The 13375-nt window shown below is 38.0% G+C and overlaps 1 protein-coding gene across 1 annotated transcript in view; it reads right to left on the bottom strand.

The window, feature by feature from the left end:
* Window positions 1–3000: 3000 nt before the first annotated feature.
* LOC139726940 (telomerase protein component 1-like) overlaps window positions 3001–13375 on the bottom strand; it is a 36924-nt gene continuing 26549 nt past the window's right edge. The window contains exons 17-24 of the mRNA XM_071637926.1: window positions 10916–11044; window positions 10286–10404; window positions 8807–8939; window positions 7794–7916; window positions 6857–7000; window positions 4903–4986; window positions 3623–3781; window positions 3001–3262 (exon numbers count right to left, since the gene is read on the bottom strand). Coding sequence (XP_071494027.1) covers window positions 3146–3262; window positions 3623–3781; window positions 4903–4986; window positions 6857–7000; window positions 7794–7916; window positions 8807–8939; window positions 10286–10404; window positions 10916–11044 — 1008 coding nt within the window. The 3' untranslated portion in view covers window positions 3001–3145. The remainder of the gene's footprint in view (window positions 3263–3622; window positions 3782–4902; window positions 4987–6856; window positions 7001–7793; window positions 7917–8806; window positions 8940–10285; window positions 10405–10915; window positions 11045–13375) is intronic.

Genomic DNA, 13375 nt, shown 5'->3' with positions numbered 1-13375 from the left:
TTCAAATGACATATCTACAATGCTAATCTATCAGTAATTTCACACTAAAAAATACATATTTACAACTTCTTTCACACACCAGATCAGAATATACATGCAGAAATAATAAACTGTACTATATACACTTTACAAATAACAAACTATCAGGTTTCTGAATAAATTCAAACTATAAAAATATATCTTCTGATTACAACCTACCAACATTTGAACAGGTGATTTTTATCTCTATCCCAGTAACTTATTTTTCGAATAAAAAGATTAAGTTACTTGTTGCACTTGCATATGATCATAGCTTCACGCAGCAAAAGGACTCAATACAATATTTCATGGCGTAATCAAACACGTACCCAGCATTTCAATCCAAATTGATCAAGTTAATGTCAATGTGACCCTGTTTTAGCATTCCACTTTGCTTGAAAGAACATGGTAAGGACATTATAAATTAATGAGCTCTTATATCCTGCTCAGGACACAATCAATATGTCTGGAAAAGTTGGATGTCATGTACAAAAAATTTAGACACAGTTTGGTAAGCAATACAAAGAGCTCTGCAGTTTTCATGAGTATCGCCATACAATATTTAAGAATCTTGCCACACAAGAAACTTGACCAATCCTGCGATGCCTACACTTTCTCATACACGTACTACACATGTGACAAGTGTGGTCATTCACTTGCACTGAAATAGAGTCTTGACCATTCACCTTGAGGATTGAACATTAACTCTCAAGACACAATGCAACTACATTTGCCACCCATAAAACTTAACTACATTCCCACCAGATTTTTCTCCCTGAATTTAAAGTGGGGATTTAAAAAAAAGAAGAAGAAAGAATCAGCTTAGGTTTAAGACCATTAATCTTGAGCTTTTACTTGTACAATTTAATGCAAACAAATTTCTAGTCATATCCAATCATTCCATAAAATTGTTATACAACAGTACACTCCTAGTTATGGTTTGCGATAGAACTGACATTTCTAGCTAAAGTTTGGTGACATTCAAAAGTGAAGAATTTTGTCTGCGATTTAGTCAAAAAATCAACTTGCATAGCATATCTGGGCCAAGCATCAAGAAAATCCCTTGAAGAGATTGCCTCTAATCATGTTTATGAGATATAGAGTGAATGAACAAAGGAGCACAAAAAAAGGTCCAGCAAACACTACGGTCAAAATTGACAAAGGTAGTTTACATCAAATCCACAGTTTAAAATTAGCCCACAGACTAGAACAAGTGCAAAAGAGGCATACTTTTCACATGCATGTGTCGGCGAGCATTCATTAGATGTCTGTTGGCATACACGATCTGTTATGGGTACTTATGCACACAAAATTTGTGTAATACATTAACTAACTTTGACATCTCCTGTGAATTTGTGCTGCTGCCTCCATCCTAAGTTGGTACAGATAAATAAGAAAGCCCAACAAGGTTCTGAAAATCTATTAACATATGACATACTTTGTGTATACAAAACAACATATCTCTTTTCAAAAAAAAGATAAGAGAAATTACAAGCTGGTACAAAAAGTGAAAAAAAATGCAATTTAAGGGGACATAAACACTACAAATAGTACTGGTGAAAAATGATACAGTTTTTTGTATGTGTTCAAAATAAGGTGCAATGTGCTTGTCTGATTTTATTCGACATATTTTTGTCATGCCCACTGCAAACCAACTCAAAAGAGAATGTGTGGTGTGAATAGAACTTACGAGAAATTCAACACCTAGGTGTCAACTGACACAACTGAGTGTACCATGTTGCATGTAATCCTTATATTAAGGTGTGTGCCTACAAGTTACTCATCACAATGTTTGGCTGGTTTCATGTATGGTCCAGTACCTGTATAAATTATGTACATAACAAACGGCAGCATGCTGATTCCTTTCACACAACATTTCTTACAAGACAGGGCGAAAATGGTAGACTTCCAGAATTGGATCTTTACATCCGACATGCGAACCATGTAAAATGAAACCATGATTTGTTTTTCAGCGCATACCTCCACATCATGTTCAAAATCACATCTTTAAATGTGAAAATACAGCCTCTTGACATTACAGATTAGAAGTTTTAATCACATGCTCAATGTCTACTGATACCATACAAATTCCAAGTATAATTATTGATGAATATTGCAAAAGATGTACCAGCAAATTGATAGACAAAAGGACACATGGTTCAGTGAACAGTCAAAAGCAAACCACTTCCTTCAACAAAATGTGGCAGAAGTATGAGAATGATAATTACATTGATAAAATAAGGTCATAGAGATATGATGAATTATGATTTTTGCACTTTCTCAAAGATTTTTTTTGAAAGTAAATAGTTATTACCACAGGTGAAGGAAGACATCCCAATTTCATGATTAATTGGCTTTTACTCAACTTGGATGAAACTGTCGATTTGTTCAGTCTTCATACAAATGCAGGAAATTGGCCAAGATGGGGGGGGGGTCATGGGACTTTCTTCTTGGTTTAACCAGTGAAAATCATTTGAACCATAACGGGAAAGACACTTGGTTACCTTAACACAGAGTTGTGTAAATCGAAGAACAGATGCAGGTGAGTAAGTAACTTTTTTAACATCTTACCCTAACAATATGCACTTATGTAAAAAATCACATGAAATTCTTTTGCATACTGGTATATTTGGTTTCATTCATTTTTCTCATTTGCTTGCTCATTCCTCCTTAGGGGGGGAAATGAAAATGTGTCATTCAACAATAATATCAACATGTGTCACTGAAAAATACCGCCAACATGTTCTTGCTTAATGATAATGTCAATGTGTCGCTAAACAAACATGTTCTGCAAAACAATAATGCCTTCAAGCTTGCAAGTTACTGAATGGCCAGATACCATTAAAATAATATAGAAACATTATGATAAAAAGGGAAAGGGGAATATTTTCAAAATGAGATGAAACAATTAGGTACAGCTTCATATTCTGAAAGTTTGTCTAAAGATTGACCAATCTATACTTAAGGTTTAAACTACACAGGAGGTTCATCAGCCTTCATAAATATCGAACACAGGGAAACAGGGAAAGACAAGAATGCCATCTTCCTACTCGGTAAGACACCAAGATATGTAGGCTCAAGGTTTCCTGCAGAAGACAGCTCATGAAGTCATATGCAGGGGGTGACGCTAGTAGTGCTGATTGTCATCAATGATGGTATTCCTTCGCCTTGCGATGGCAGCATACTCATCCTCTTTTAGGACCCTGTCCAACCTCTGTGTCTGGGGATGCTCCTTGCCAAACACCTGCAAGAAAGCAACACATAAATCTGTCGTCACTTATCTAGCAGACAGTCTCTGTTAGTAACGCCATTGTCACAGAAATGTTCATTAAAAAACAAAGAATACTTTTTAAAAAGTTTCCACTTTCGATTACTCAAAAACAGAATGCTGCACATAATCTAAATTCATCACGAAAGGTGGCGGACAGTTTAATACAGAGTGTCAGACACAGTACACACTCAGAAAGAGTATCAGCATATACATTCTTCTATAAAAATCATTACTTTAAAGATAAAGAAAGCTGAACCATCTCTCTGAGAGATCTATGTAAATCCTGCACAAAACAAAACAAGACAAAAGAAACAAAAACAAACAAAAACTCACCGCAACTTTCACATCCCTGGCTCGGAGGAAATAATCATAGGCCTCCTCCCGCATGTTCATCTCCTCCAGCAGGATCCCAGTGTTGGTGAAGAGGCGGCTGGCAAGGACGCTCATCTCACCATAAGCCTCTAGGCACAGCTCCTCTGCCTGCTTGTGAAGCTGCCAGGGTGGGGAAAAAAAAAAAAAAAAAAAAACATGTTCAGGGGAAAATTGAGTGAGGTTTAGCAAGCTCTCACTTGTGGTGAGTGGTGAGTGGTGAGTGGTGGTGAGACAATTATTCTCTGAGCATTTGTGGCAATATACCCTAAACATTGATATTTTCACGCGATTAGTTTTTTACATTGAGCGACTCAAAAACATATTTGCGGGTTCATGAATTCGCGCTGCGCAGTTGTAATCCCATTAAAAAATGTGCCGAAAAAATTGTGGAGATCTTTTTGCGGATTTTAGAATTCGCGCTAACCAGAATTACAGTTTGAGAAAGAAGCGCGAAAGTTAATGTCCTTTGAAAATTTTTGCGTTTACACTACAGTAGGTATCAGCATAACATACAATTTGCCTGTACTATATCAATATAGAGATTATGTAATCACGATGTTATGTATTTTGCACTTCAGCTGCCTTGATCACACCACACAGTTTATAACCTACTGCTGCTCAACTGTCACAGTATGAGAGAAAATAATTTAATGACGACATTGCTGAGGGATACTGTTTCATTAGGAGAATCACACATTGAATTCTCAAGAATGTTATGTGAAGTTATGTATAAATGAAATGTGTCGTCTTGCCTTGTATAGACTTACGATCAGGAAATGGGAGTGTTGGGTAAAGTTCTTGGTAAAAGGCCATTCATTCCATGTATTAGTAATCTGACAAGTGAGCAGGGACAATTGCACTGCTCTTAATGTACAGGCATATTTCCTAAGTGATCCAGAACTGCGACAAATATTTAATTATACACCAGTTATCGTGTTTCATTGCTATTTTTTTTTTCCAAGGCGAAATGCAAAACTTGCATTGTTGCAGCATGCTGCTGGCATCACATCAAATTAACGAAGTACCATTTAACCTCTTATCAGGCACATTCTAACCACACACTTCACCTATATCAATGTCAATTCCAAAACAATCATGGAAAATTAAAACATTATCATCACATTTCTACACAAAGAAACAAAGTTCAAAACAGGACAAATATAAAATGTTGTCAAAGCCTACTTTCCATCTAACTCCAGCTAATTTTCACATTTTAAAATCAAGAAATTTCCACAACCTACCTCCAGAGCATCCACTTGTTTTGTTTCACCAACAAGTAAGGCTTCATTCATCAAACACTCTGCAATATGTCCTTTGTCATTCAGCTGAAGAGAAAGGTATATAGAGAAAAGAGAGAAGGATAATGGGTGTAGCTATGCTTGGAAGGATCATGTCAGATGAAGCAAGTAAAATGAATTGACTATCAATTAAGTTGTCAGAACCCTAATATGCAGCTTACATGTGATACCTTAACTATGTAAATGATCTAAATGATTCTCCTGCCATTTCTTATAGTAAAGCCCTGTGAAATAAAATTGTCCTAGGAGCACAACATAAATGAGGACATCATTATCATCACAAGTGTAGAGGTGATGAGAAAGTATGTGGTGGTGCAATGGTAATTGGTTCAATCTTTAATCTTCCATTAGAGTGTAGGTATCAATGCTTTTAACCCTAACTAGGCCGGGGGGGGGGCCTCCGAGGCCCCCCCCCCTCGACGTTCCGCGCGATGTATCGCAATCGCAAAAAGCTATCGCCGCGACGTTTCGTGACTTTTTTCTTTCGAGTCTCCCGCATCTTTTGACATCAAATCTGCAACGCCCGGGCGCGCGGTTCCGAATTTACGCATAAATATGTACATGCATGTCAGACCAAAAATTGCTCAAAAATGTATAAAATTCGTGGACAATTTCAATGCAAACTGTGCTTACAGGCAAATTTCATAAAAGCATGATTATTTCGGTGTTTTATTGATTAAAATCAATGAATAACATATTTTCTTGTTCGGAGCGATGTCGCGGACAAATTTCATCAAAAAAACAATGAAAAACATAAAGTCTAAAAAACAATGAAACACATAAGAAATTCAAAAAAACAACAAAATACTTAAGAATTTTTTCTGATATCACAATTTTTTTTAATTACTTTGCTAAGGACACTAAAAAGAATATCTACACAAAAAATGTGCCTGTTTTGAGCTTTATTTAGTGATTTATACAAAATAGTCTGATTTCATGCACATTATGCATAAATTAGCATAATTTAGCATAAATGATGATTTTTTTTTAAAAATTAACTTCATGGTATTTTAGATTACATCATAGGCAATGTGTGTGCCAATTTTCGTCGCGATCGCGCGGTCGACGGCCGAGATCTGGAAGGGGGGCCTGGGAGGCCCCCCCCTGGCTCTATCAACTACCTAAATAGCCCGGCCTAGTTAGGGTTAACATGGTCTTGTACGTAGAGAACATTTCTACAACTGCTGCTCCTGAACCGAAAGGCACTGCTTGTTTTTCCCTGGGACAATGAAAATAAATTTGTGTAATAGTGAAAATGATCCAAAGGATATAAAATCTTAAACACTGCAAGTGGAAAATGTCCATCTGTACTTGTGAGTCACTATTCTGATCTTTAGGTTTATTCCAAGCTTAGGAATCAAATTAGTGACCTTTGAATGCCAATGTACTTGCCTCTGTATGTGTCTATTTGCTGTGCTTTAACCCTGTGTGTGCTTTGAGTGCCCACTAGCACTGAAAACTCCCTAGTTTTGTACACACTGTTAACAGTTCCTGGCACAGAAAGGGTTCAGCTTAGATAACGTGGTGAAAAGTTATCACAGATGCATATGTGCAAGTGAAGTGATTTTATGATTTGCTAGATACTCTAGATGCATGGACATAAATTCAATGATATGCACACAATGTAAGGAAGAGGGACATCTAATACCAGGTTTGTCTTTTAATCCAAATAATTTTCCCTTAGAAAGCTGTATCCTGCAACACATTACATTATCTGACCTGTCTTGGATTGTAGCTGGCATTGCGACCAGTAATGAAAAATCCACAAATTTCAACAAAAATTCCAAAGACTTCAAAATGCATTACAGATGAGTCGCCTACAAGCTTCAAATATATGTAACATCAAGGGTATCTCTGACACATAACCACCGAATTACAAGTTGGGAGGGGCAATCACCTCTTGAAAGATCCCCTTTGCCTCCTTGAGACTTGCAAATCCCAGATCCATGGCCTCTCGTGCCGTCAGCTCATTGTCTCCACGCAGGACATACCATGTTTTGAGATTGAACGCCAGCTTCATGAGTGAGAATGCGTGCTTGAACTGCAGACACATAAAATATGAATAGCAATCATGCGATCAATGTGAATACTCAAGGCATAGTTCACAACCTTCACTACTAAATAGGCAGTCACAGAGTCATGATTCACTGCACATCTAATTCTTTAAAAAACAAGCATCCTGCAGTGAAGTACCACCGATGCAAGAAAAGGATAAGAGCCACTATTGTTATGTATGTCATGCATTTCTTACGTCGAGTCTTGCTGTGCTTATTTTGATACCATGCTGACTTTTGTCATACAGAAAAGAAAAATAAAATATCTAAACATATCATATCAAAGTACAATCAAAACTTGTTGTTAACAACAGCACAGGGGAAATACAAAATGGGGCTGTTATAGGCAGGTGGTCACTGAGCTGACTACTGAGCTGACCAACTCTCATTGATTGAGCGGTCAATGTGCACACTGTTCATGCATCCAAAAGAAGCTGAATCTGTGATCTTTGGTTGCACTGGGCAGGTGGACATAGCGAACAGGTTCTCAACTACACATTCCCTTTGTGGGGGGTGTCCATGTGGTCACTATGGGCAGGCAGTTAAAGCAAACACAAGTGCTTACTGCAGGTTTGACTGTACATACAATCAGTCATATTTACTACAACATAACCTGGATGCCAATATGAAAACACAAGCTGACAGGCTAAACAACTAAAATACACCTTGATACGAACTCTAAATGCAACTTCAGTCTCCTGCCCCCAGCCCATCATGCCTATGAACCCCCCCCCCCCCCCCCCCGAAAAAAAAAGGGTCTCCTACAGGGCAAATACTCACCTTAAAGCTCTCTCCCCTGTCCAGGAACTTGGCGCTGATGGCGAGGGCCTTACGACGAAAGGAGATGGAAGGGCGCAGCTGGGGAAACATCTTGCTGGTGATCCAGTCATGAAGGGTGAGCAGCTGGTGGAAACAAAAAAAAACCACATGCCATGAAGTGTCCTTTATTTACTCCTCATTTTTTCCTTTAGTTTTGTTATGTTTGCAATGAATATAAAGTCAGTGAAAAGTGAAATGAACATACACTACAAACAAATGACAACCATCATTCCAGTCTGTCAATGCACTTTAATATGTAATTCCATTTGCTAAGCAGTAATCAATTCATAATGAGACATACTAAGGGTTCTTGTCACTGCTACCAATATCTTTTCATTCACAATTGATTCAATCAGAGGTAGTGTGAGGCAATCGTAGTAAGGCTATATTACCACCACTGGTTTTAAATCTATAATCATACTCATTTTGGTGACTGGGCAATCTCCATATGAGAACTCTCATATGAATATTTGCCCCTAGATTTGTACCTTGAGCCACTCATGTTGGTGGTTGGCAGGGGTGGATCCAGGAATTCTGTAGAGGGGGCGCCTTAACAAAATAAAAGGGGGGCACACGCACCTCTCCCCCAATTTTTTCTTTTTATTTCTTTTGTTAAAAAAAATGAAAAATGAAAATAAATAAAGGGGGGGGGGGGCCCTGGATCCGCCACTGGTTGGGAATCTCCATACAAGAACTATCGCATGAATATTCACTGCTAGATTCATACTTTGAGCTACTAATTTTGGTGACTAGGCAATCTCTATATAAGAACTAACATCAAAATATTTGCCACATGATTTATACTTTGAGCCACTCTTTTTGGTACTGGGCAATCTCCATACGAGAACTCTCACACAATATATGCCCCCAGATTTATACTTTCTCCTTGGAGCAAGCAAAGTGCTGTTTGTTTCTTCTTTCTTCTGTCCTCTGGGGAGAACATACATGATAAAAACGGCAGCCTCATACTGTACCTCATTGTTCCAGCTGGCGATGAGGTCATAAAGAACCATCAAGCGCTCCTCCCGAGCCCCAAGCTCATCCGTCTCCAGACTCACTGCCCTCTCAAGGATGGAGTAGCCTGTCTCCAGCTGGGCAGCTTGCATCCTACAGTATACAATACCACCAACAAACAAAAACTGTCAATAATAATAATAATGATAATAATGATGATGATGAAGATGATGATGATAATAATAATAATAATAATAATAACAATAATAATAATACCTAGAAAAGCACTCTGAGAGCGCAGACCTCCGCCAAGCAGTTACTTTCCACCGATGATCTTGCTCTTCCATAAAGATCATTTATTTCCACCCACTGAAAAATCGCCCGATTTCCCAATATAGAAGCCTTTGTTACGTCATAAACCCTCAGATGCGTGGCGCGCCTCGGCCCAGCAGAAACTAGAGCACACACTTTAGTGCGTGCATGAAAATTTCAAAAATGCGCAGCTTAAACTCCCAAGTTCATTGACTCTACGTGGCAAAATAACGAAAATCCTTCATATAATCCATAATAATTTCCGGATCACTACCAAAATTTAATCATCTGTTCCTTGTGTCATTCTCAACCTTTCCTGCAACTTTCATCCAAATCCGTTAACTACTTTTTGAGTTATTTTGCACACGGACAAACAAACAAACAAACTAACTAACAAATAAACCAATGGTAACGAAAACATAACCTCCTTCCTTGGTGGCGGTAATAATAATAGTGGGCTTTTATAATGTGCTGAAGTCCATCAAGAATGATGCTCATGGCGCTCTTACATAACCAGCATGGACAGCACATAAGACAATGCTTTCCTACAGTTTCAATTTGACTTTTATAATCATCTATGTCTCTTCTTGTAAACACAAGTGAAGATCTATGTCTACAACACCTTTGTTCTGATTACAACTGACTTGAATGTATTTCTTCATGAAATAATGAAAAAAAGTGACTTTAATACATCAATGTCAAATGGCCACAAATATGTACATGTGATATGATATGAGGTACATGAATTTAAAATGTAAGTTTTCAAGTGTTTTTACAAACATAAATAACATCTGTATACTTATCATCATCTGGAGACATGTTTCTATATTTCTATGTTAAAAAAGGTGGAGCATCAATACATTTTAAATTTTGCATAAAGTTGACAAAAACATCTCAAGATTTGGCAAACATGGTAAAAGCTTCCAAACTGCCACATATGTCAACATGTTTAAAGGCATTGCCTTTGTGTATTCACCTTACAAATAGTGCATCAACACTTTGGCACTCATCCTAAATCACAAGACAGCTTACTAGAATCTTTCAATTATTAAACGTTCTACATATTTCTTAAATGAAACGTTCTGCATACAACTGCAATGCTTTGACAGTAACTGTCTTGTAAACAAAGTACAGAAACATGTCACCCTCCCAAAACAGTGCTGATGGAATGACCATTTCCCACTTACACAACACGGGCAACCTTCTCATAGCGAATGGCCAGCTCTTCCCTCGGAAATTCTGGGTCACTCTCCAAGCTCTCCAGGGCTTTCCTGTAGCGATCCTCCATGTTCTTAGGACCACCAGCCTGAAGTTAGCACAGGACATACATTAGTATTTAATATCCATGTAGATAAACTGGGAGTCAGTGCAAAGACATGCAATGCAAAGTTGCTCATGTATGTCCAAAAAAATACAATAAAATAAACAGAAACAGAAACACAAATACACCATGAATATGTCAATGGAATGCTTGTTGGCTTGACAATGAAATGCCATATTAAAATGATGGACTCAAAGTTTCCAAAGCACTTTAAAAACACACACACATGCGCACTATTAAACAGATTGATATGATATATTGATTTTCCAGAATGTATTCCAAACCCCTTATTGCTCTTTGCAGACCTTCCTAAACAGCACAAGGAAAATGAAAATGAGTTCTCTCATCAATTAATCATGCCAGCCATCACATCCAGTCATGCACATTAATGCACTCAAATAATGTCAGTCCATCTAATTTCTTTAGAACAAACAGCCCTGTAACAAGATGCCCACAGGTGTTACATTCAAAGAAAGACACTTTTCTTCGGTCCTACCTTCCTCCAGTACGCCAGCAGGTCAGCACTGAATTCCTGCTGGTAGAAGTTATCAAAGACGGGCCATTCCGTCAGGAAGTCAGCAAGTCGCTTCTCATCATTGATGACACTCAGGTGGAAGGGATACTCCTGGAGGTGATGAGTGAAAAAAGAACACAAGACAGAGATATGGTCAAGTCACTAGCATGTGCTACAGTGGTCTTCCCTCTTAGTCTCAGTTTGAGACGACTGTAAAATGAGGAATGTTCATGTGTACTTTGATTTTGCAAATTTCGCGAGTGTAAACATTCGCGAAATTAAAATGCATGCTTGCCTACACTATATTTACTGGATGTCAGTGGCAATTCGCGAAAATTTCATGCCGCGAGAAAGGTCATCGGTTCCACTTCGCGAAATTTTCATGCCGTGAATATATCATGTTTTACAGTATCAGCACATGAAGATTACTATTGAAAGCTCACTTTTTTAGTCTACTGGCTTTATGCGTGATGTAGAATCTATCTCTCCAAAAAATCGGTCACTGATCAGTCTGTGTCACTAAATCCTCATGGCTAATCTTGTTACTGTCACTACATTGCTATATATTTTGTTTGGGTCCAAAAGAGAAAGACACTTTATGTGATAGTTACCATTCTAACACAGTGACTAGTGAACTAGCATGACTAAATTAATGTTTTCGGCCAATGTTCATGAGGCAAGAAGTAATGAAAGATAATGGTCTGTTACTATAAATTAATAGAATACCTTGATATTACTAGGAAATAGAAACAAACACTTGCATGAGTTCAAGAATGCTGCTTGGCTTTGGGTTATTACACAACACACACAAGTAGTGTTTTCACATATGGTGAATTCAACATGTGTCAATAAATTGCATCTGTATGTGAAGTTCACTTCTGAATTACCAACTTCTAAGTCAACCTAACGGAATAACTAAGAAGTCATAACATGTTTTCACGCAGAATATTGTCAAAACTTTGATACGAGGGAATCGCATAGGCAGGGCTCCACACTAACTTTTTGTTTTGGTGGCCCAATGGGGCCACCAAAATTATCAATTTCAAATTTTTGGTGGCCCGAGAGAAAAATTTGGTGGCCCGAAAAAGAAAACAACACTAAAAAAGTCCTGTTTTTTTTTTTAAAGAGTCACACACTCACTGCATGCATTTATGCACTTCCGGCACAAAAAGTTACGAATTTATTGACATAGGCCCCTACTTTTCAAAAAATGTTGAGGGCCCGAGGCGGGCCACCAAATTTGAACTTTTTGGAAATTTGGTGGCCCGACTTTTCATTTTTGGTGGCCCCGGGCCACCGGGCCACCGTTAGTGCAGAGCCCTGTATGCCAGGTATGAGGCAGAGCACTAGTATTCTTGAGGCAGAAAGGACAAAAACAAAATGTTGAACACACACTTGTTCAAATGTCAAACCAAATGAGCATTACAGTTATCTTCAGACATCGGTGAATGATGCTGTAGTCGCTTGAGACAAGCACAAAAATAGCCCTAATTGTGGTGACACAGGTGTCTCACATTGGCACAGGCGCAAAACATAAAAAACTAGAATCATCACTGAAGGTGATTAATACCCTCGCCCCTAGTGTTGCTTTATAGTATGTGATGTCATGAGGGCAATGACATTAATACCAAATTTGTGCACTTGTCGAATTGGAAACAGAATAATTCTAGTTTACTGTACAATTACAGAGGTGACACTGAGTATAAAAACTTACAGCAAATGGGAACATGCTTTCCCCCAGCATCACTACACTTAAAGACCATCATACACACCAAATTTGACCTTCATAGCTTTAATTGCTTGGACGATGGAAAAGTTATTTGATCTGCAAGGTTTTGGTAAAATTGTGATTACCATGGCAACGGTTTGTGTGACAAACACAAAAATTATGCGTTCCATATCTATACCTCAGGGCCAGAATGCCTACCAAATTTGGTCTCAATTGCCTGAAAACTGTGAAAGAAGTTCACGCCACAGGATTTTTAAAAAAAGTGGTTATCATGGCAACGCATTGTCCGATACAAATACAAAGGACATTCTGCAAAACTACACGGAAAGAGCATCATACACACCAAATTTCACCTTCATAGATTAAATGGTTCAATTTGATACAACAATTTGATACAAAAATGAGTGGTTACCATGGAAACACATTTTCTTATATCAACGCATTGGTGTCTTGCATAACTACACCTTCCGATCATCATACATACTAAATTTGACCTTAATTGCTTGAATGATGTGGAAGTTATTCAATCCACAAGGTTTTGGTAAAATTATGGTTACCATGGCAACGCTTTGTCCGACAAACACAAAAATTATCTGTTCCATATCTATGACTCAAGGCCATAATGCCTACCAAATTTGATTTCAATTGCTTCAAAACTGTGGAAGTTGTGCACTCCACAAGATTTCGAAGAAAATATGCGGTTACCATGGCAA

Source organism: Diadema antillarum, unplaced genomic scaffold (genome assembly GCF_040938485.1).
Source record: "Diadema antillarum isolate AM-2024a unplaced genomic scaffold, OU_Dant_1.0 seq00000105_RagTag, whole genome shotgun sequence".
Lineage (NCBI taxonomy): Eukaryota > Metazoa > Echinodermata > Echinoidea > Diadematoida > Diadematidae > Diadema > Diadema antillarum.
This window is presented reverse-complemented; position numbering and strand designations above follow the sequence as displayed.